General features: G+C 45.1%; 2 protein-coding genes across 4 annotated transcripts in view; one reads left to right on the top strand and one right to left on the bottom strand.

Moving 5' to 3' along the window:
* Nucleotides 1-545: 545 nt before the first annotated feature.
* C4H5orf52 (chromosome 4 C5orf52 homolog) lies at nucleotides 546-20,011 on the bottom strand. 3 transcript variants are annotated; one of them, XM_055387221.2, is made up of 5 exons: nucleotides 19,881-20,011; nucleotides 18,878-19,129; nucleotides 8,892-9,113; nucleotides 5,525-5,633; nucleotides 546-863 (listed from the first exon to the last, which is right to left on the bottom strand). In XM_055387221.2, exons 2-5 carry the CDS (start codon nucleotides 18,937-18,939, stop codon nucleotides 705-707), a joined length of 552 nt encoding a protein of 183 aa, XP_055243196.2. In that variant the 5' UTR covers nucleotides 18,940-19,129; nucleotides 19,881-20,011; the 3' UTR covers nucleotides 546-704. The 3 variants fall into 3 exon arrangements, with proteins under 3 accessions (XP_055243196.2, XP_018881674.3, XP_018881673.3); XM_019026129.4 differs by lacking the exons at nucleotides 18,878-19,129; nucleotides 19,881-20,011 and adding an exon at nucleotides 9,743-10,266; XM_019026128.4 differs by lacking the exons at nucleotides 18,878-19,129; nucleotides 19,881-20,011 and having other exon boundaries at nucleotides 8,892-9,325.
* The window catches only part of SOX30 (SRY-box transcription factor 30), a 48,570-nt gene continuing 33,947 nt past the window's right edge, over nucleotides 9,256-23,878 (top strand). The window contains exons 1-2 of the mRNA XM_019026126.4: nucleotides 9,256-9,388; nucleotides 12,927-12,981. Of these exons, the coding sequence (XP_018881671.4) occupies nucleotides 12,930-12,981 (52 nt within the window). The 5' untranslated portion in view covers nucleotides 9,256-9,388; nucleotides 12,927-12,929. The remainder of the gene's footprint in view (nucleotides 9,389-12,926; nucleotides 12,982-23,878) is intronic.

Below are 23,878 nucleotides of genomic sequence, written 5' to 3'. Positions count from 1 at the left end.
GGATGAAGAGAGAGCTAAAGCGGCATTCCAGATGAAGGATCTTCGCAAATAAAGCTACAGTGTGGGGACTATCCAGGTGTAGTCTGGAGAGCAGGCAGAACAGCGAGTGGGGACCACTGGAAGGCTACTGGAGCCATCATGGTGAGAACCACTGGAAATGATGAGCCCTGGGCTCAGCACTTTACATCCTCATGCTAGACCTCGGAGGTAGGTTCCCTTACTACTACCACATTCTTTCAGATAAGGAAATGGTGGTAGAAATAGCACTTAAGCCAGGTCCTTCTGATGCCTCCCCCTGACCTCCTTACCACTGGAATGCCAGGCAGTGGCATTACTGAGGCCTTCCATCTAAGGTACCACTGTCCCAGCACACTTGGCCTGGCATGTCACCTCAGACATGTGGGCACCGAGAGGTCAATCTTTGCCTTAAGCATGGAAGCTAGCTTGATCCCACCTTTTTGAGTTGAGCATCTACGAGACTATCAGAACCTCCTTCACCAGAATAGAGGGGATGCATGGGCAAGGAATATGAGGATTGCTGAGGATTTGTTATGCTCCGCTGTCTGCTGGTTTCTGTTTATTGTTCTACAGTTGTGTAGGTTGTAGTTACTAGTTCTCCTCGGGTCACACTGGTGTCATCGTGACCCTGGGGCAGATCCCTTTGCCAGAACTAGGGTGGTTGGCCTTTCTTGGGAGACTGGAGTTTAAACTGGTGGTGGTATCCCGAAGGTTAAGTACCGGTTGCTGTTCACGTATTCCTCTCTCCATCGCCCCAGCTTTCTGAGCTGCTCTGTCATGAACTTTTTTTTCAGGTGTTCATAGTAGTGGCTGATCTTTTTCTTGGTCTTCTCTAAAGCGCTCACCTTACAAAAAACAGAGGTGAGGTTAGGATCAAGATCCTAAAGAGGTGAGATTAGGATTACTTCACAGCAGGGCAGGCATCTGTGCTACTGATGTGGGAATGGGAAAAGTGTCAGCTGGACCCTATGTACATTCCATATACTTTGACTCACAGAGAGCCTATTTCTCTATTTGTAAAAAGCATGCATTAAGCTAGATAACTCCAAGGACTGGCGCAGTGGCTCACGCCTGTAATCCCAACACTCTGGGAGGCCAAGGAGGGTGGATCACTTGAAGTCAGGAGTTTGAGAGCAGCCTGGCCAACAAGGTGAAACCCTGTCTCCACTGAAAATACAAAGATTAGCCAAGCATGGTGGTAGGCACCTGTAATCCCAGCTACTCGGGAGGCTGAGGCAGGAGAGTTGCTTGAACCCAGGAGGTGGAGGCTGCAGTAAGCCGAGACCGCACCACAGCACTATAGCCTGGACAACAGAGTGAGACTCTGTCTCACACTGAATTCTACTTATTTCTTCTATTGTATAACTTCTGTCCTGTCCCCCAAAAGGCGGTAAGGTGTGGGAAGCCAACATCCTATGTCTTATTCATTTACTCCAATGAGCTAGCTACAGGAGAGGATACTAAGAAAAACTGCCACAGGTCTTCACAGTAACTCCAGTGTAGTCAGGAGGTAAGACACATGCCCAGATATTTCTTTTTTTTTTTTTTTGAGATGGAGTCTCGCACTGTCACCCAGGCTGGAGTGCAGTGGTGCGATCTCAGCTCACTGCAAGCTCCGCCTCCCGGGTTCACGCCATTCTCCTGCCTCAGCCTCCAGAGTAGCTGGGACTACATGCGCCCGCCACCACACCAGGCTAATTTTTTGTATTTTTAGTAGAGACGGGGTTTCACCATGTTAGCCAGGATGGTCTCGATCTCCTGACCTTGTGATCCGCCTGCTTCGGCCTCCCAAAGTGCTGAGATTACAGGCGTGAGCCACCGTGCCCGGACCACGTGCCCAAATATTTCTAAGAGAGAAAGTGGTCCACTTCCAAAAGAAGCACAGAGTTCAAGGAAGGGAGATATCACGACAAATTTCACTTGGCTGGGCGCTGTGGCTCACGTCTGTAATCCCAGCACTTTGGGGGGCCAAGGCAGGTGGGTCACTTGAGGCCAGGAGTTTGAGATCAGCCTGGCCAACATGGGGAAACCCCATCTCTACTCAAAATACAAAAAAACCTAGCTGGGTGTGGTGGCATGCGCCTGTAATCCCAGCTACTCAGGAGGCTAAGGCACAAGAATCGCTTGAACCCAGGAGGCAGAAGTTGCATTGAGCCGAGATTGTGCCACTGCACTCCAGCCTGGGTGACAGAGTGAGACTCTGTCTCAGAAAAGAAAAGAAAAGCTACCCAGAGAAGTTAGCATATAAACTGAGGCTAGGTTTTGAAGGATGGGGAGGTTTGGGGCATGTAGAAACAATGTGGTGGGTGGTGATCCTGGGAATGTACGTTTTTTAACAAGCCCTCCAGGGGATTCTGATAAGCACTAACATTATCTGAAGATCTAGCACAAGGTTAAGCAAAGGACTTCTTCATAAAGGCCAGTCAATATTGACATGATTACTTGACATGAGGAATTAAAGAGGGAGGGTGGGTACTAAATGTCATAGTTCAAGTCCGTGTTCTCCAAACCTGGCTGAGCATCGGGAGCATTTCAGTTGCTTGATACAAACTTAGGCCCCAAGGATTCTTGCTTAATAGGGTTTGGATGGGGGCCAGCAATCTCCACTTTTGTCATGCACCTGAGATTATTCTGATCCAGCCCCATTACCAAGTGGCTGCTATTACCACCATTTTCTTTTTTTCTTTTTCTTTTTTTTTGAGACAGGGTCTCACTCTATTGCCCAGGCTAGAGAGAGTGCAGTGGCACAATCTTGGTTAACTGCAACCTCCACATCTTGGGTTCAAGCGATTCTTGTGCCTCAGCCTTCCAAGTATCTGAGATTACAGGCTTGAGCCACCACACCAGGTTAATTTTTGTATTTTTGGTAGAGACAGGGTTTCACCATGTTGGCCAGGCTGGTCTCAAACTCCCGACCTCAAGTGAGGCACCTGCTTTAGCCTCCCAAAGTGCTGGGCTTACAGGTGTGAGCCACTGTGCCCAATCTTATTAACACCATTTTCTTTTCTTTTCTTTTCTTTTTTTTTTTTTGAGAGGGAGTTTCACTCTTGTTGCCCAGACTGGAGTGCAATTATGCGATATTGGCTCATCGCAACCTCGGCCTCCCGGGTTCAAGCAATTCTCCTGCCTCAGCCTCCCAAGTAGCTGGGATTACAGGCATGTGCCACCACACCTGGCTAGTTTTCTATTTTTAGTAGAGAGGGGTTTCTCCATGTTGGTCAGGCTGGTCTCGAACTCACAACCTCAGGTGATCCGCCCACCTCAGCCTTCCAAAGTGCGTGAGCCACCACCCTGGCTTACCACCATTTTCTAGTCCACCCCATGACAGTAGGCTTTTTGGCCTCTCTCAACTAGTGATTTTACCTTGAGCATGACTCTTACCAATCAGGGTTTCTCAACCTTGACACTACTGACATTTTGAGCTAGGCAGTGTGTGGTAGAGGGCTGTCCCATACGCTGCGGGATATTCAGCAGCGTCCCTGGCCTCTACCTACTAAATACAGAAAGCCACAAAGGGCTGGGCATGGTGGAGCATGCCTATAATGCCAGCACTTTGGGAAGCAGAGATGGGCAGATCACTTGAGCCCAGGAGTTTGAGGCCAGCCTGGGCAATACGGTGAAACCCCGTTTCTATTAAAAGTGCAAAACATTAGCTGGGCATGACGGCACGTGCCTGTAATCCTAGCAACCTGGGAGGCTGAGGTGGGAGGATTGCTTGAACTCAGGAGGTTGAGGCTACAGCAAGCTGTGATCATGCCACTGCCCTCCAGCCTGAGCAAAAGAGTGAGACCCTGTCTCAAAAAAAAAAAAAAAAAAAAAGAAAAAGAAAAAAAAGGAAAGAAAAAAAGGGGATACAAAGATGATGAGAGAGAACGGAAGACATACCTGGTGGTAGTACAGCCCCTGGCTACTTTCCCCAAAAACATTGGCGACTCTGCCCTATCCATCCTTGATTATGTAAACCCAACTTTTCTATTTTGCTTGAACTAGTTCAAGTTCAGTTTATGTTACCTGCAACTGAGAGGATCTTAATAGATCCTATTTTACAAATGAGAAAGCAGAGTCTGGAGGAAGTGTAATTCACACAGGGTCACACAAAGCTGGCTTGCCCATCTATTTCCACTACACCACACCCATGGAAGTGTAGCAGAAAGAGAAATGCCCAGGTCCCTACTCTTCTTTTGGTGTTTGTGGCCTTCAGGAGGATCTGGCACCATCTCTTAAGGATCTCCAATTGTTTTTAATGTTAGAATCCTGTGGGCCCATCCAGACTTGACCCTGGAACATGGAGGGAAGCTCAAAAGAGTCAAGAAGCAGGCAGCAGCTGGGCGTGGTGGCTCACTCCTGTAATCCCAGCACTTTGGGAGTCTGAGGTGGGTGGATCACCTGAGGTCAGGAGTTTGAGACCAGCCTGGCCAACATGGTGAAACCCCGTCTCTACTAATAAAACAAAAATTAGACGGGCGTAGTGGTGCATGCCTGTAATTCCAGCTACTTGAGAGGGTGAGGCAGGAGAATTGCTTAACCCGGGAGGTAGAGGTTGCAGTGAGTTGAGATAGCACCACTGCACTCCAGCCTGGACAACAGGAATGAAACTCTGTCTCAAAAGAGAAAAGAAGGTGGCAGCAGCTCAACCCTGGGCACCCTGCTCTGCTTGAAAGAATGAGTGTGTTCCTGGAGTCCATCTTGTTCACTTGTCTCTTCCTAGCGCCCAACACAGTACCTGTCCCAAGCAGGCCCTAAGGACAGGTTTAATGAATCCATCAATCAGGGTCTGTGGGAACAGTGGGGTGACAGCACTCAGGATTTCGAGTAAGCAGGTGAAACTCTACCTGTCCATAGCAAAAAGTGGGAGAAGAGCCTCAGTTCTCATCTGGAAAATGGGGATAATCCCCAAAGGAAAAAATTGACAAGATGGTGTTGAGGCCCATTCAAACTCTAGGACCCAAGACTTTGGTTTTCTGTTTGTTTGTTTGTTTGTTTGTTTGTTTGTTTTTTGAGATGGAGTCTTGCTCTGTTGCCACACACCTGGCTGCCACCACACCTGGCTAATTTTTGTATTTTTAGTAAAGACACGATTTCACCATATTGGCCAGGCTGGTCTCGAATTCCTGACCTCAAGTGATCCTCCTGCCTCAGCCTCCCAAAGTGCTGGGATTAGAGGTATGAGCCACTGTGTGTGGCCTAGGACCCAAGACTTTGTATGGGAGAAAATAAGAATCCATTCATGGATTCCCCAAATAGAGATATAATGTGCTTTCAGAAAAAAAGACCCAAGAGACATGGAGTCTTTCTCTCTGGCTCCCTTAGCCCAGGAACAGGTGCGACACCTTGCGCAACTCAGTAACCCCGAGTATCAATTGCCTCCTCTGTAAAATGGGGCCTGCCTTAGAGCACCTTGATGACTCCCTATCACCTCTATGATATCCCAGCATATAGGGAGAATGAAATGAATATGGGTCAAGCCACTAACACCCTCTAATGCAAAAGCTTGTGGCTACTTTACCTCCATCTCATAGATTCGTTGTGCGATGCGGTTATCATGAATAATCACCCGAGATAAATGGCTCTTGGGTAAAGTTTTTTTCATCGCTGCTTCACTGGAATTCATTAAGCTGGAGCAGGGAGGGAAAGGTGGCACAGGTTACAGACGGTTGGGGCCTGGGCCAGAGCACATTTGATGGGGTCCTGAGGGAGTGGCTGAGGCTTCCCCGGGTTTCTTGGGACAAGTGCAGGTCTGCCATAATTTTCAGAACAGGGGAGTAACCACAGTTTCTTGTTGTGGAAAAGGTATGCTAAAGGGGTATTTCATGGATACCCAGAAGAAAAGCCATTCTGAGGATGTAAAATGGCCCAGTGCAGTCCACAAGAGAAGGGTTATCAGGAACTCAGAACCATCCTCAGAAGCAGTCACCCTTTTTGTGTTTTTTGTTTATTTGAGACAGAGTTTCACTCTGTCTCCCAGGCTGGAGTGTGGTGGTGCAATCTTGGCTTACTGCAAACTCCACCTCCAGTTCAAGCAATTCTCCTGCCTCGGCCTCCTGAGTAGCTGGGACTACAGGCACTTGCCACCATGCCTGGCTAATTTTTGTACTTTTAGTAGAGACGGGATTTCACCATGTTGGACAGGCTGGGTTCAAACTCCTGACCTCAAGAGGTACACCCACCTCAGCCTCCCAAAGTGCTGGGATTACAGTCAAGTGCCACCACGCCCACCCAGCCAAAAGCAGTCATCTTGATCCTTCTTAAGGATGAAATGGTGAGAGGAGTCTTAGAGGAGAGGAGTAAAGTTGTAGGGTAGGATTCAGAAGGATGAATCTGGGAGGTGTTTAGCTTGGGGGGCACTTGCTCTAGAGCATATGCCTCAAGGGGATCTGGGAGGTGGGGGGTTGGGGGAGTATAAATCAGAGCAGGGAGAAATGCAAATGAAAAGCTTGGACAGGTGTTAGGCTGGTTAACAGGGAAATTCTGGAAGAAAGTTTGGGGAGTTTAGAAAAGTGAAGGAGGTATGGGGTGGCTAGGGGTTTTAGGAGACTCTGAAAGGTGAGAGGTGAAAGATGGGGTGGGGTGGGGTAGAATGGAGCCAAGTACTCCAGGTGAAAATATAACAATTTGGTCAAAATGAGAAAATGGTGAAAAGTGGATACACTTCCAGGCACTGAGTTTTCACTTTTTGATAATTTGGTTACACCACGAAGTAGTCTTATGAACATATACCTTTAAATGGTTTTGTCCATTTAAAAATAATTGTTCAGGACCGGGCAAGTTGGCTCATGCCTGTAGTCCCAGCACTTTGGGAGGCTGAAGCAGGCGAATCACTTGGAAGTCAGGAGTTCCAGAACAGCCTGGCAAACATGGTGAAACCCCATCTCTGCTAAAAATACAAAAATTAGCTGGGCATGGTGGTGAGCGCCTGTAATCCCAGCTACCTGGGAGGCTGGGGCAGGAGAATCACATGAACCCAGGAGGCGGAGGTTGCAGTGAACTACTGTACCATTGTACTCCAGCCTGGGCGACAGAGTGAGACTCCGTCTCAAAAAAAAAAAAAATTGTTCATATGTTCTTTCTAAAATGTGGAAACAATGTACAATATTGAATAAATTTTGGTATGTCATAAAATAAAATACATGTCGTGTATGAAACATAGACACGGGTGGTGTATTAGATGGGAGAAGAAAGCAGGTTACTAGAAACTGAACTTTTTGTGATTTTTTTTTAAGTATAAGTATGTTGTCATATATATATATATTATATATGAATGAAGCCTGAACAAAATGCACCAAAATGTTAACAGTGATTGTCCCTAGCCAATCATGCTGCTAATCTGTCTTATTTTTCTTATTTTATTTTATTTTTATTTCTTTGAGATGGGATCTCACTCTGTCGCCCATGTTGGAGTGCAGTGGCGCAATCTCCGCTCAATGCAACCTCTGCCTCCCAGGCTCAAGCAATCCTCCCACCTCAGGCTCCCAAGTAACTGGGACCACAGGCCAGCCACCATGCCCAGCTAATTTTTTGCATTTTTGGTAGAGAAAGGGTTTCGCCATGTTGACCTGGCTGGTCTCAAACTCCTGAGCTCAGGCGATCCACCCTCCTCAGCCTCCCAAAGCGGTGGGATTACAGGCATGAGCCACTGCACCTGGCCTTATTTATCCATAAGTGTATGCTACTTTTATAATTAGGACAAAAAAGACAACTGTGGAAGGGTGAAACATTTTGAAGGACTAGAATTTTTTTCTAACTGATGCTAGGTGCAGTGGCTCACACCTGTAATCCCAGCACTTTGGGAGGCAGAGGCAGGCAGATCACCTGAGGTCAGGAGTTCCAGACCAGACTGGCCAACATGGTGAAACCCGGTCTCTACTAATAATACAAAAATTAGCCGAGCATGGTGGCCCACGCCTGTAATCCCAGCTACTCAGGAGGCTGAGGCAGGAGAATCGCAATTCATTTTCAGCCAATTTGGAACCCGGAGTGTCATGTATGTTTTTAGATTTACAAACTAATATGAACAATCCAATTTCCCAGTCTCCCATTTACATTTTTCTGACCTCTATGCACAGCCTAGGTATGAGGTGATGGAAAAGGCTGGTTTAGAGATCAAGATGCTCAAACACAAAAGTTCCCCAAATCCTGGTTTTTTGTTGTTGTTGTTTAAAAAAAAATCCCTAAAACATTTAAGGACACATAAAACTCTTCACCCACTCAGTGGGTGCACCAAATTTACCAATACTAGAAGGGGAAGAGGGTGGCAACGACTGGAAATATTCCCTTTCAAGTAATAAAGGTCATTTTGAACCAAATTGCTTTCCACCTCAAGTTCTCCATGGACAGGAACCTGAAGGATGCAGTGAGGCGGGTTTGTGGAATGGAAAGGAGCGCGGGTAATTGGGGTTTGTGAGGATCTGGGCCAGGCAGAGGGAACTGGGGTTTTTTCCAGGACCACCGGGGAACAGAGAGGCTGAGAAGGGGCGTATGAGACGGATTCGAACTTGGGAGGACCTGGGCCTCGCCAGGTTCTAAGAGTCAGGGCTCACCCCCTAGGGCGCTGCGGCCACACGATGTCATGCCTGGGGGACTGACGGGCCGGGGCCGATTCTGAGAAAATGTCAGTGGAGATGTCATTCTGAGAAAATGTCAGTGGAGATGGGGATTCCAGGTTCTCCCGGGATTCCGGGGCGAGGGAGTTCGGGCTCCGGGGAATCCGAAGAGCTAGACTGGGAAGGTGCTGGGGCCCGGGGCTACGAGAAATCGACTATCCTGGGGTGTGAAAAAGGGCCGGGGTCCGGCTAAGGGGAGCGCAAGTCCCAAAGAGTTAGGGTTCCCTCGCGGGTCCGAGGGTCTGACGAACGCTCTGGGCATGCGGGCCACACCTGAACAGCACCGGCTGCTGCGCGGACCTCGGCCGCGGAAAGCAGATCTGCGGCTGACCCCCTACGCCGATTTCTGGGCGGCGGCCGAGTCTATCGCGCTGGTAGTTCGAACCCGAGGTGGCGCTGGAACTGGTGGTCGCCTGGGCGGCGGTCCCGCAGATCGTGGAGGATCCCTGGTCACAGGTGACCGAGGACCTAGTCGGCTGTGTCATTGCGGCTTCCCTGTTGGAGAAAGAGTTGGAAACTGGAGGCTGGTTGCCGGCGCACCTAGGTGGGAGCGCGCTGACGCGGAGTGAGTCCCTGGGCGGAGCCCTGAACCGAGCGCGGCGCGTTGCCTGGGAGACACATATTGGCTGCGGGGAAGGGGACGGGGGCTGTTGGACATGGCGCGCAGAGTCCGGAGGCCACGGACGCGGTAATATTGTCCCTCGCATCCGCTGTGGTGAGACCCGGCGCGTTGCTGTGAAGACGGACGGGTCTGGAAGAAGTGGGGTGCGGTGAGCTGAGCAGACCTTTTCCGCTTCGACGCGGGGACTGCAGTGACCCCGGCTTGCTGGCGGGGCGGGTAACGGGTTGAGCCAGGGTGGGGCTGCTCAGGGGCGTGGAGCTGAGGTCTGAAGACCCAGCACAGGCGATTCCTTTCTGCGACGAGACAATTGCTATGGAAACCAAAGTGCTGGGCCAGCGGGGATTGAGGCTCCAGGATCAAGACTGGTGTCTTTCCGGAAGACCCTTGGCTAAGGCTTCGCGGAGCGGCTGCTTCCTGAATGAATCCGCCACTCTCCTGCGGGGTCTTGACACCGAGCAGGCGAAGAAGCCTATTCCAATGCCAGCTCCCCCGGGAAACCTACCTGGCCCACCCCTATAAGTCGTGCCTCGCTCTCGTTAACTCTTAGACTTTGTTCCACGTTTATAACCTAATATTTCGGTAACGCCCCGCGGTGTTTGTTTACTTTTCCCACACATAATGGACCAGAAAGACTTGCTTCCGGACTTTGCTTTATGACTCTGAACAAGTCATTTTTCCCACTGGGTCTCACTTCCCTCTTGTGTAAAATGGAAATATTAACTCTAGATGCCGGTCTGTTTAGGTTTGAAGATCGAACCAGATGAGGGAAGCCAAAGACTTCATAGGCTGTAAAGTGATGAAACTGAATTGCTAACGAGTTGCTATTTTTTTCTCCCCTCCCTCTCCCTCAAGCTAAAAGTTCTTCAGATCTCTTGTGATTTCTTCAGGCGGTCTTGGGACTCCCTAGCCTCCGACCTGGAATAGATCTCTCTTTACACTTCACTTCCACAGAGCCCTTCATTTTAACTTCCCTATCCAAAGCAAGAAAAAAATAGTTATCATTTTTAGAGGGCTTACTCTGTGCCAAGCCCTGATAAAACTCATTACCTGGATTATCTCATTAAATTTCACAACATCCTTTTAAGGTAGCCACTGTTATCCTCTTTTTAAGCTCTGTCTGCCTGTAATTGCCTATTTAATGTCTGTTTTCCCCACTAGACTTTGAGCTCTGAAAAAAGGGGCCATGACTGTCTTGTACATTTCAGTATCTCCAACACCTAATATAGTGCCTGATACATATTTCTTAACTAGCACGAAAATGACTGACCCTCCTCCTATCACTACCCTTACCCTCAAGAGCTTTGTCTCTCCTGCAGACTTTTAGTTGCTGTGATGAACAGCACATTCCTTTATTCCCATTACTCACTGGTTTGAGGGGCCATCAGTTCACTTCTCTCTGGATTATCTGATGATGAGGATCCAGAACATCCCTTAGCATTTAGGCTTCCACCTGGGTTCAGGAGGCTTTTTCCTTGCCCTTCATATAGTCTCTAGAACAAGGCAGCCCTAGCTGCCCTTCCTGGGGTGAGCCTGATGCATTTGAGTCTAGGGCGTTGGCAGGTAGGATTTACCTATACAATCTTTGGCTATTCTCTTTAGTAGCCTCAGAACCACCCCCATCCCCACTCAGCCTGTTCCTGGAATTCCACAGAAAAATGGCCAGGCTGGGTGCCATGGCTCATGCCTGTAATCCCTGCACTTTGTGAGGCTAAGGCGGGCGGATCACTTGAGGTCAGGAGTTTTCGAGACCAACCTGGTCAGCATAATGAAACCCCGTTTATACTAAAAATAAAAAAATTAGTCGGGCGTGGTAGCGCCCACCTGTAATGCCAGCCACTAGGGAGGCTGAGGCACGAGAATCAGTTGAACCCGGGAGGCGGAGGTTGCAGTGAGCCAAGATTGTGCCACTGCACTTCCAGCCTGGGCGACAGAGAAATACTTTGTCTCAGATAAATAAATAAATAAATAAATAAATAAATAAATAAATAAATAAATAAAATTGATGGGCGCGGTGGCTCACACCTATAATCCCAACTCTTTGGGAGATCGGGGAGAGCAGATCACTAGAGGTCAGGAGTTTAAGACCAGCCTGGCCAAAATGGTGAAACCCCATCTCTACAAAAATTAGCTGAGTGTGGTGGTGCCTGCCTACAATCCCAGCTACTCAGGAGGCAGAGGCAGGAGAATCACTTGAATCCAGGAGGCTGAGGTTGCAGTGAGCCGAGATAGTGCCACTGCACTCTAGCCAGGACTACAGAGTAAGACTCTGTCTCAAAAAATTAATTAATTAATAAAAATAAATTAATTAAATGACTTTGCCTCCCAGGCCCAATCCCAGCACCCAGGCATTGTGCCTTGCAGCAGATACTAGCTGAGCATTTAAGCACAAGCCTCTGCTGACCCCTTTTGGTCTCTGTGGAATCTGCCCTAGTCTAGCAGCCAGGGCCCCAGGTGCACATTTGGCACCTTTTGGCCTTGTGACCTCACCTGTCAAAATGCTTTCCCACCATTTATCTCATGGGGTGCTCTCTACAATCCTGGGAAGTGAGGAGAGCCGGGATTCCCATTCTCACTTTACAAATGAGCAGCAGGATCCTGGGATCCAGTACCAAATCTACCACTAATTCCTTACCTGACCTTGGCAAGTCACATTCCTACTCCCAGGCTCGGTCACCCATCGATGAAATAGGAGAGGCGATCTGCACAAGACAGCTATATGGTCTCTTCCACCTCCCCAACCTCTCAGAGTGGAGAGGTAACTTGCCCAAGATCAGAGTGAACCAGAGCTGAAGCACTCCCAGTCTGCAGCTCCCCATCACTGATCAGGAAAAGCCAGAGGTGTCACAGCAAAGAAGAAAACCCGTTCTTCCACCTTTATGTTCTGATTGTGTGTTCAAGGGCCACATAGATAGGTGAGTGGATGGATGGATGGATGGATGGATGAGTGGTTGGATGGATGAGTGGATGGATGGATGAGTGGATGGATGGATGAGTGGATGGATGGATGGATGAGTGGATGAATGGATGGATTGGTGAGTGAATGGATGAATGGATGGATGGATGAGACAGATATGTCAGAACTTTGGGATCACTCTTAGCAGCAACTTCAGCAGCTACCTACCTCCCCCTGCTCCCTGACAAGTTACCCCTCTGATTCCAGCTGGCTAACCCTTTGGCAGGATCCTCTGGACCCACCAGATTCTGAATCCTTCACATTCTGAAATCACTGCCCCTGCCTGACAGCCTGGAGCTAGGACCTGCAGTGTGGGGAATAAGTCTTCATCCCAGGCTTCCTTCTTGACATGTTATCAACCACTGTCTTCAACAGCTATAGCCGTAGGAGAAGAGTCAGTGGCCAGGGACCATAAACGAAGGCTCCAAACATGGGCATCCCTCACAGAGCAGTTCCTTTGGCCAATAATGGCTGAAATAAACTCTGTGCTCATAATGAAGCTGAGAATCACTGGGCGGCAGCCTGGCATGGGAAGAGCACGCCCTGTGCATCGTATGGCCTGGTTCACATCTGACATTAAGTTCCTCCACCTCTCTGTGCCTTGGTTTTCTTGCCTGTAAGATAGGCGTGACGCCTGACAAGTGTTGTTGTGGGGAATGAATGAGGTAAGATATAAAATGCCTTGCAGGTCATAGGTGCTCAGTAAACAGAAGTTCCCTTCTTTTTGTTCCAGGTCATGGAGAAATGTTGTAGAGGGAAGGAACAAAGTCTACTGTGCATCCAGCAAGGTTTGTATGTGTGTGTGTATGTATGTATGTATGTATGTATTCTGAGATGGAGTCTCGCTCTGTCACCCAGGCTGGAGGGCAGTGGCATGATATCAGGTCACTGCAGCCTCTGCGACCTGGGTTCAAGTGGTTCTCCTGCCTCAGCCTCCAGAGTAAAGTAGCTGGGATTACAGGGGCCTGCCACCACACCCGGCTAATTTTTGTATTTTTAGAAGAGACAGGGTTTCACCATGTTGGCCAGGCTGTTCTCAAATTCCTGACCGCAGGTGATTCCGTCCACCTTGGCCTCCCAAAGTGCTGGGATTACAGGCATGAACCACTGTACCCAGCCTCAAGGTTTTTAAACTGGTTTTTCCAAGTACTCCAAAGCAGTGCAATGCATTTGGTGGGGGAATGAAGGGAGGGGAAATGAAATGTATTTTCAACAAGAAATGAAGTTGTGTTCAAACATACTTAATCTCTTTAAGAGATAGTACTTTTCATCTGTCCACTGCCACCATCATAGAACTTCAGGCACAATGAATACTCCACAGAGATTTTCCAGTGACAAGCTGAGCTCATCTCTTTATTTCATAGGAGTCTGGGGCAGCAGTCAGGACTCCTACGTCCCATCCCTCCACTTCTTGGGTGAGCCTCTCCCTCATCCACATCTCCCTAACCCAGCCTGACTCTCCCTAATGGCCTATCCATCCCAGAGTGGGTGACAAGTTCTTCAGATACCTGGTGGAAGAGACACCTGGGTTGGAGTCCAGCTTTGATGTTAAAGAGCTGACCTTGGCCAGGCATGGTGGCTCACGCCTGTAATCCCAGCACTTTGGGAGGCCAAGGCAGGTGGATTACCTGAGGTCAGAAGTTGGAGACCAGCCTGGCAAACATGATGAAACCCCGTCTCTACTGAAAACACAAAAATTAGCCAGGTGTGGTGGTGCATGTCTGTAATCCCAACTATTTAGGAGGCTGAGGTGGGAGAATCGCTTGAACCCAGGAGGTGGAGGTTGCAGTTAGCTGAGATTGTGCCACCGCACTCCAGCCTGGGCGCCAGAGCCAGACTTCATCTCAAAACAAAACAAAACAAAAAACCTCATCCATAAAATGGGGCTAATAAAATGACCTATTCTGCTGTTGGGAGGATTCAATGAGATCATGTTTGAAAAGAGCTGGGCCTTATACCTGGCACATGAGTGCTCAATAAATGTTAATATGCTAATGATTTTGATGACCTGAATGGGATCCCAGGTGAGATTTCATTTGAACTGACGTGTGTGTGTGTGTGTGTGTGTGTGTGTGTGTGTGTGTGTGTGTGTGTCTACTGGACTAAAGAATCTTTCAGCTGGGCGTAGTGGCTCACACCAATCCCAGCACTTTGGGAGGCTGAGATGGGAGGATCTCTTGAGCCCAGGAGTTTGAGACCAGCTTGGGCAACATAGCCAGACCCTGTCTCTACAAAAATACAGAAATTAGCCAGGCATGGTGGCATGTGCCTGTGGTCCCAGCTACTCTGGAGGCTGAGGTGGAGGTGGGAGGATCGCTTGTGCCCAGGAAGTCAAGAATACAGCGAGCCATGATTGTTCCACTGTGCTCCAGCTTGAGTGATAGAGTGAGACCCTGTCTCAAAAACAAACAAACAAACAAACAAAAACAAAAAACAAAAACCTTTGGCCAATCTCCTTAGCTTCAAGATTCCATTTCTCCCACAATATCTTCCCATCCAATACCTCTCCGTTCTTCACTCACTAATTTTTCTTTCTTTTAATCTTCTTCTCTCCCAATAACTAAGTGGCTTTCAGGAATTTCATTGCTTTGAAATTTGAGCCGAGATCACATCACTGCACTCCAGCCTGTGTGACAGAGTGAGACTCCATCTAAGAAAAAAAAAAAGGGAATATCCTGCAAGATGGTCAGTCAGACCAGGTTTTGCAACTTTGCAGTGACTCACTGTGTGATCTTAGTGAAGTTCCTCCATCTCTTTGGGTCTGAGTTTCCTGAACTATTAAATGGGGGTAATAATACACAATAGATGTCAAGTACCTAAAACACTTAAGGGCTCCATATAGTTTTATTTTTATTTATTTATTATAAATAAATTATAAATTATAATTATTTATATTTATTTAAATATTTATATATTTAAAATAAATGTATATTTAAAATATATATTTATTTTATTTTATTTTTATTATACTTTAAGTTTTAGGGTACATGTGCACAATGTGCAGGTTTGTTACATATGTATACATGTGCCATGTTGGTGTGCTGCACCCATTAACTCATCATTTAACATTAGGTATATCTCCTAAAGCCATCCCTCCCCGCTCTGCCAACCCCACAACAGGCCCCAGTGTGTGATGTTCCCCTTCCTGTGTCCATGTGTTCTCATTATTCAATTCCCACCTATGAGTGAGAACATGCGGTGTTTGGTTTTTGTCCTTGCCATAGTTTGCTGCGAATGATGGTTTCCAGCTTCATCATGTCCCTACAAAGGACATGAACTCATCATTTTTTATGACTGCATAGTATTCCATGGTGTATATGTGCCACATTTTCTTAATCCAGTCTATCATTGATGGACATTTGGGCTGGTTCCAAGTCTTTGCTATTGTGAATAGTGCCACAATAAACATACATGTGCATGTGTCTTTATAGCAGCACGATTTATAATCCTTTGGGTATATACTCAGTAATGGGATGGCTGGGGCAAATGGTATTTCTAGTTCTAGATCCCTGAGGAGTCGCCACACTGACATCCACAATGGTTGAACTAGTTTACAGTCCCACCAACAGTGTAAAAGTGTTCCTATTTCTCCACATCCTCTCCAGCACCTGTTGTTTCCTGACTTTTTAATGATTGCCATTCTAACTGGTGTGAGATGGCATCTCATTGTGGTTTTAATTTTCATTTCTCTGATGGCCCGTGATGATGAGCATTTTTGCATGTGTCTTTTGGCTGCATAAATGTCTTCTTTTGAGAAGTGTCTGTTCATATCCTTCACCCACTTGTCGATGGGGTTGTTTTATTCTTGTAAATTTGAGATCATTGTAGATTTTGGATATTAGCCCTTTCTCAGATAAGTAGATTGCAAACATTTTCTCCCATTCTGTAGGTTGCCTGTTCACTCTGATGGTAGTTTCTTTTGCTGTGCAGAAGCTCTTTAGTTTAATTAGATCCCATTTGTCAATTCTGGCTTTTGTTGCCATTGCTTTTGGTGTTTTAGACATGAAGTCCTTGCCCATGCCTATGTCCTGAATGGTATTGCCTAGGTTTTCTTCTAGGGTTTTTATGGTTTTCAGTCTAACATTTAAGTCTTTAATCCATCTTGAATTAATTTTTGTATAAGGTGTAAGGAAGGGATCCAGTTTCAGCTTTCTACATATGGCTAGCCAGTTTTCCCAGCACCATTTATTAAATAGGGAATCCTTTCCCGATTTCTTGTTTTTGTCAGGTTTGTCAAAGATCAGATAGTTGTAGATATGCAACATACCTCTGAGGGCTCTGTTCTGTTTTATTCGTCTATATCTCTGTTTTGGTACCTGTGCCATGCTGTTTTGGTTACTGTAGCCTTGTAGTATAGTTTGAAGTCAGGTAGACTGATGCCTCCAGCTTTGTTCTTTTGGCTTAGGATTGACTTGGCAATGCAGGCTCTTTTTTGGTTCCATATGAACTTTAAAGTAGTTTTTTCCAATTCTGTGAAGAAAGTCATTGGTAGCTTGTTGGGGATGGCATTGAATCTATAAATTACCTTGGGCAGTATGGCCATTTTCACAATATTGATTCTTCCTATCCATGAGCATGGAATGTTCTTCCATTTGTTTGTATCCTCTTTTATTTCATTGAGCAGTGGTTTGTAGTTCTCCTTGAAGAGGTCCTTCACGTCCCTTGTAAGTTGGATTCCTAGGTATTTTATTCTCTTTGAAGCAATTGTGAATGGGAGTTCATTCATGATTTGGCTCTCTGTCTGTTATTGGTTTATAAGCATGCTTGTGATTTTTGTACATTGATTTTGTATCCTGAGACTTTGCTGAAGTTGCTTATCAGCTTAAGGAGATTTTGGGCTGAGACAATGGGGTTTTCTAAATATACAATCATGTCATCTGCAAACAGGGACAATTTGACTTCCTCTTTTCCTAATTGAATACCCTTTATTTCCTTCTCCTGCCTGATTGCCCTGGCCAGAACTTCCAACACTATGTTGAATAGGAGTGGTGAGAGAGGGCATCCCTGTCTTGTGCCAGTTTTCAAAGGGAATGCTTTCAGCTTTTGCCCATTCAGTATGATATTGGCTGTGGGTTTGTCATAGATAGCTCTTATTATTTTGAGATATGTCCCATCAATACCTAATTTATTGAGAGTTTTTAGCATGAAGGGCTGTTGAATTTTGTCAAAGGCCTTTTCTGCATCTATTGAGATAATCATATGGTTTTTGTCATTGGTCTGTTTATATGCTGGATTACGTTTATTGATTTGTGTATGTTGAACCAGCCTTGCATCCCAGGGATGAAGCCCACTTGATCATGGTGGATAAGCTTTTTGATGTGCTGCTGAATTCAGTTTGCCAGTATTTTACTGAGGATTTTTGCATCAATGTTCATCAGGGATATTGGTCTAAAATTCTCTTTTTTTGTTGTGTTTCTGCCAGGCTTTGGTATCAGGATGATGCTGGCCTATATTTAAAATATATATTTATTTGAAATATGTTTAAGATAATATATATTTAATATAATATATATTTGAAATATATATTTATCTAAAATAAATAAATAAAAATAAAGCTATATGGAGCCCCTAGGTGTTTTACGCACTTGACATCTATTATGTATTATTACCCCCATTTAATATTTCAGGAAACTGAGATTCAAAGAGACTCAGAGTGAGAGATGGAGTCTTGCTCTGTGTCCCAGGCTGGAGCAGAGTGGTACAATCTCAGCTTACGACAACCTCCGCTTCCTGGGTTAAAGGGATTTTTCTGCCTCAGCTTCCCAAGTAGCTGGGAATACAGGCATGCATCACCACACCCAGCTAAGTTTTGTATTTTGTAGTGGAGTTGGGGTTTCACTATATGTTGACCAGTCTGGTCTCAAATTCCTGACCTCAGGTGATCCGCCCACCTCGGCCTCCCAAAGTGCTGGGATTACAGGCGTGAGCCACTGTGCCCAGCCCTTCATACAGCTTTAAAAGGAAGCTTCTGGACGGCTGAAAGATGGCACAGCCCTCAGGTATACATAAAGCCAACTCAGGAGCTTCCAGTTAAGAGTATTTCACAGTTCTTCGCCCCAACTAAGGTGTAAACATTCTCCACTCACTGAGTTGGCCCCCAATCTATCCTGGGCTACTCAGAATACTCCATCCCACCTGGCCACAATGATTGGAACAGGGATGGGTCCATGAACCAAATGGGGCCAGCTGGATTCCTGCTCCGGGATTTGTCTAACTGGAGCAGCAGTGGAAGCACTCCTTGTGGTCTACAGGCCAGGGTTTCCTGTGGCTTTGCTCCCCAGGTTCAGCCAGTCTGATAATGATACCAGTGTTCAGAAAGCCACAGAGGGCTGGGCATGGTGTTGCATGCCTGTAATGCCAGCACTTTGGGAAGCAGAGGCGGGCAGATCACTTGAGCCCAGGAGTTTGAGACCAGCCTGGCAATATGGTGAAACCCCATCTCTACTAAAAATACAAAAATTACCTGGGCATGGTGGCACATGCCTATAGTACCAGCTACCTGGGAAGCTGAGGTAGGAGGATTGCTTGAACCCTGGAGGTTGAGGCTACAGTAAGCTGTGATCATGCCATTGCCCTCCAGCCTGAGCAACAGAGTGAGACCCTGTCTCAAAAAAAAAAAAAAAAAGAAAAAGAAAAAGAAAAAGAGGAGGATGCAAAAACAATGAGAGAGAATGGAAGACATACCTTGTGGTAGTACAGCCCCTGGCTACTTTCCCCCAAAATGTTGGTGACTCTGCCCTGTCCATCCTTGATTGTGTAAACCTAACTTCTCTATTGAAAATCCATCTTCTGTAACTTCTTCATGCTGAATAGGAGCAATGATACTCTTGCTTAACTATGCGAGTCTCTTGTATTCAGGGTAGAGAGGAGCTCAGTCAGAAAGCATCAGTATGGAGAGGGCAATTCATAACTCCGAGTTTTGACAAAAGGTGACATCTGGAAGATTCATAAGTGTGCTCAGAATTAGAATACTGATTTAGATTTTTACATTACCCATCCCTCTTGTTTCCTCTGAGCAGCAGTCAGATGTCACTAGTTGGTTCAGAGGAATAAGCAGGGTTAGCCTAAATTGCAGAAACAAACTTAAAAACAACTGATGAGACTAGAATTTAATAACAAGTGTACCACAGTTTCTGAAACATAATTTCTCTCTCCCGTTTCCCATTTTTACTAAAGACAAATAATGGTAAGACTGATTTGCTTTATTATACTTGGCCTGATTAGTTGTATGAAGTGCAATGAGAATAATTATTTTTTACATAACCACTTTTTTAATTGGTTTTGATGCAACTTTATTCCATAGAAGGAATCTCAGATAAGACTTTTTCAGAGCTGAGCCCTGCCATAGGTTTGTACCCTCAAATACCTGTGAGATGAGTAAATTCCCCTCCTCTTGGGGTCCCAAGATAACCTGGGGATCCTGGACCTGTAGAAAGTGACATTCTTTACTTACCACAGGTCAGAAACCCTGTACAGGGGCTGTTGTAGACAAGGTCTGAGGCCAACTCCCCAAGGGGCTTTTATTGGCTTTACAAGTCAAGTTTGATTCCTTAAAGGAAAACACGCCATTCCAGTCAAAGCATTGGTAAAATAACCAGTGTTTCCAATTGTGTCCTGTTGCAAAAGAAAACAGATTCTTATTGCACTTATGCAAATAACTATATTGCCATAATGTAAGAATACTCACAAATAGTTTCCACATTCTGGAGAAATTAGGTAGAGAGAACTAAATATGCTTCAAATGTTATTCACAGCAATATACTTTACTCAATTGCTACAAGCTGCAAATAGCTCAAAAGATAAGTTTCCTTGACTCTGAAAAACAAAACAAAGGATCAGCAGCATTTTAAGCAAAGTTAAAATGATTACTTTAGTCTTCTATTAGTTCAGTCAATGCAGTTAACTTCTGTTCTGCTTGATATTCCTGAACATTTCAGCTCTCCATGAGTATTCTGAAAGTGTTTTCCTTTATTTTAATATCACAATTTCCAAAGTTATCAGAAATCTGCATTTAAGAACACCTGTTAGAGTTCTACAGTTGATTATAAACAAACTTTTGAAGAGGATTAAAAGACAACAATTGTGTGTGGATAACAAAAAGTCTTAGGACAGCCACTATTAAAGTCTCAATTGATAAGGAAATTTGCTTCCTTCTGTGGTATACAATGATTTTATGTAACAATTATAATTATTCACAATATACACCAAGTAATATCAGAATTATAAGACTTTTTAAAATAATTTTCAATATATACCAATAATACATTTATACAATTACAGCCCCCAAAAATCCAAATACCATTTTACATTTGATAATGCTTCCTGTATGGTTTTTGTACCAAATAAGCCAAATGTGACTCTTGCATTTGTGCATTATTGATGACAAACCCAATTCTTTATAAAACCTTATAGACAAATGTATTTAATCTTAATCAGTTTGACTATAAGGTAAGATTCTCACAAACCTTTTATAACCCTTTACATATTTTTGTTAAAGAGCAAATCATAGCAGGTTTTTGCTCCAGAAAAAACTTGTGCTTTTATTCCAATGTTTAATTTATAGAAAAACTGAATACCCCTTTAACTTTAACTAATATATTCACACACAGAATGTCTTACAATTAATTTTTCACACTTTCCAAAACTTTGTTAAACCTTCAGCTTCATTCTATCTAACTTAAAACAATAATTTAACCATTTAATCTAAGGAAGAAAATTTACATTCTCATGACTTCTAATGATCTTTTACCAAAAACACATTTCACTTTCCTTACACACCTTATGTGTAGAACTATTCTTCAGTAGTCTCAATTACATGTTACAATGTTAACTTTCAGTGATTTTTACTTTTGGTGAAAACCCTGGTTGGTAAGCATTTTAATTATGTACTAGGCGTGCAGCCTAGGACACAGACAGAAGTGCAGATAAGGTCTGACTTTTTCTAGCATTGCTTGGGGTATGGCTAACATCACATGTCCCCAGGCCTTATCTAGACTCTAATATGGTCAAAGTAGGTAAATTAAACAATTTTCAAAAGTGAAAGCAGCAGCTTATGACCTTAAAGCATTTAGCAAACCTAATATCTGACCTGCATAATTTAGACCAAATGGTTACATTTTAAGATATTTTTATTTTACCAATAATCTTTAAAACTGTCTTCATTTCCCAAAGATTCCTTAAGTCACATGAACTATATAAAAGGCATTATACGTTTAATTTTTCTCACAAAAATATGACGGAAGCACTTATTATTTTTAACCAATTAATCAAACCTCTGTTATATACAAGCACCACACACAATACACATAAATACACAGACAGAAGATAAAGGACTCATCTCCTAAGATGGGAATTGAACCCTGAACCCGGGCCACCACTGTGAAAGAGAAAGCACAGCCACATGGTTACAAGGTCAAGCTCCCAAGGACATACAAGACAAGAGGGAAACCTCATCCAGTTTTTTTCACGGACCTGCAGCAAAGTTTTTAACTGACCAGTTTGCTGGGCCATCTTGAACAGCAGGCTTATAGGTGTCCTAAGCCCATGTTCTATCCTAAGGTACCCCTCTTTATGACAGAACAATACAGAATGACACAGGAAACACACCAGATTGGCTACAGCTTAAGACTAGCCTCACAAATCCTTTCTTCCATTAATCAAAACTTTGTAAGAAATAGTGATTTTTACCATTCCTACAACCAGTTTGCACAGAGAGAGACGACAGCATTGCCTGAGGCAAGGTGGGGAAGGCCAGGCGTTCAGGGAAGCCACAGAAAGATCCACCCACTGCAGCGACAGTGAAGAGTTCAGGTGGCCACTTCTCGGTAGTGAAGGGATGTTTTCCAGCAGTCCCATCGACTCTCAAGTTTCCCCTTTACGGGAGGAAAAAGCTCCTCATGTCCCATGATTCTGTACCTGCCTAACCCTGTCATCCGCATCCATCAGCAAAGAGTACAAGGCAGATTATTCCAAGGAGAATAGAAGTTAACATACCGTAGTGCCAAACCTGTTCTTAGCCAAAAGGGACTTTACCGAGAGGGGCTTCTAGCCCCCTAAATCTTAGAAGGGACTCTAACCCTCCTAAGTTGGGCTTCTAACCCAATCCCATTCTTTATCTGGGTACCCCACCACTTATCCAAAATTGTCCAATCAGGGCTATAGTCTATTTCCTTTGAGTCAGGAGTCTCCTAAGTATCGTCCGCTTAGGGTTCACCAGAAAGATGTTACCGGACCCCACCACTTACCCAAAGTTCGCCTTTGGGTCGGGGTTTCCATACTGCAGTCCATTCCATAGTTGCCAGAAAGATGTTACAGGACCTCACCACTTACTGGGGGCTTACGCACTATAATCCCACCTGGGTCACCAGAAAGATGTTACAGGAAAGGGGTCCACATCCAGACCCCAAAAGAGAGTTCTTGGATCTCGCACAAGGAAGAATTCAGAGCGAGTCCATAAAGTAAAGTGAAAGCGAGTTTATTAAGAAAGTAAAGGAATAAAATAATGGCTACTCCATAGACTGAGCAACCCCAAGGGCTGCTGGTTGCCCATTTTTATGATTATTTCTTGATGATAAGCTAAACAAGGGGTGGATTTTTCATGCCTCCCCTTTTTAGACCATATAGGGTAACTTCCTGACATTACAGTGGCATCTGTAAGCTGTCATGCTGCCAGTGTGCGTGTAGTAGTGAGGATGACAAGAGGTCATTCTCATCACCATCTTGGTTTTTGTGGGTTTTAGCCAGCTTCTTTATTGCAACCCATTTTATCAGCAAGGTTTTTATGACCCGTACTTTGTGCCAGCCTCCTATCTCATCCTGTGACTTAGAATGCCTTAACTGTCTGGGAATGCGACCCAGTATGTTTCAGCCTCATTTTACCCAGCACCTACTCAAGATGGAGGTGCTCTGGTTCACACACCTCTGACAACTTATTTGCCTCTTTTATCAGCTTTTGCTCATGCATACAGTTGCCTCTCCCATCTAAACCCTAGTACAGTGGTTCTCAAAGTGTGGTATGGGGACTGACACTTACAGAGTCAGCTAGGTTAAAACTATTTTCATAATAATCCTATGTAATATTTGCTCTTTTCACTTCATTCTCTTGTGAGCGTAAGGTGGGGAAAATATAATTTTTTCCTATGAAAATGTGTTACCACAGAACGGTTTTATTGTTGACGTTTTAAATGAGTTGCTAACTATCTTTAAAATTTGTTTTTATTTACAACATGGTAAATATTGATAGATAAAATCCACATGAAAGTTTTTTTGGGATCTTCAATAGTTTTTTTTTTTTTTGAGACAGGGTCTTGCTCTGTTGCCCAGGCTGGAGTGCAGTGGCACGATCTCGGCTCACTGCAACCTCTGCCTCCCAGGTTCAAGCAATTCTCCTGCCTCAGCCTCCCGAGTAGCTGGAATTACAGGCATGTGCCACCATGCCCAACTAATTTTTGTATTTTTAGTAGAGACGAGGTTCCACCATGTTGGCCAGGCTGGTCTCGAACTCCTGACCCCAAGTGATCCGCCTGCCTCGGCCTCCCAAAGTGCTGGGATTACAGGAGTGAGCCACCGCACCCAGCCCAGGATCTTCAATAGTTTTTATGGGTATAATGAGTTCTTGAGATAAAAGTTTGAAAACCATTGCCCTTGTCTATCTGCCAGGTATAAGAACTCCTACTGACCACATTT

This window comes from Gorilla gorilla, chromosome 4 (genome assembly GCF_029281585.2).
Source record: "Gorilla gorilla gorilla isolate KB3781 chromosome 4, NHGRI_mGorGor1-v2.1_pri, whole genome shotgun sequence".
In the NCBI taxonomy this organism is placed as follows: domain Eukaryota; kingdom Metazoa; phylum Chordata; class Mammalia; order Primates; family Hominidae; genus Gorilla; species Gorilla gorilla.
This window is presented reverse-complemented; position numbering and strand designations above follow the sequence as displayed.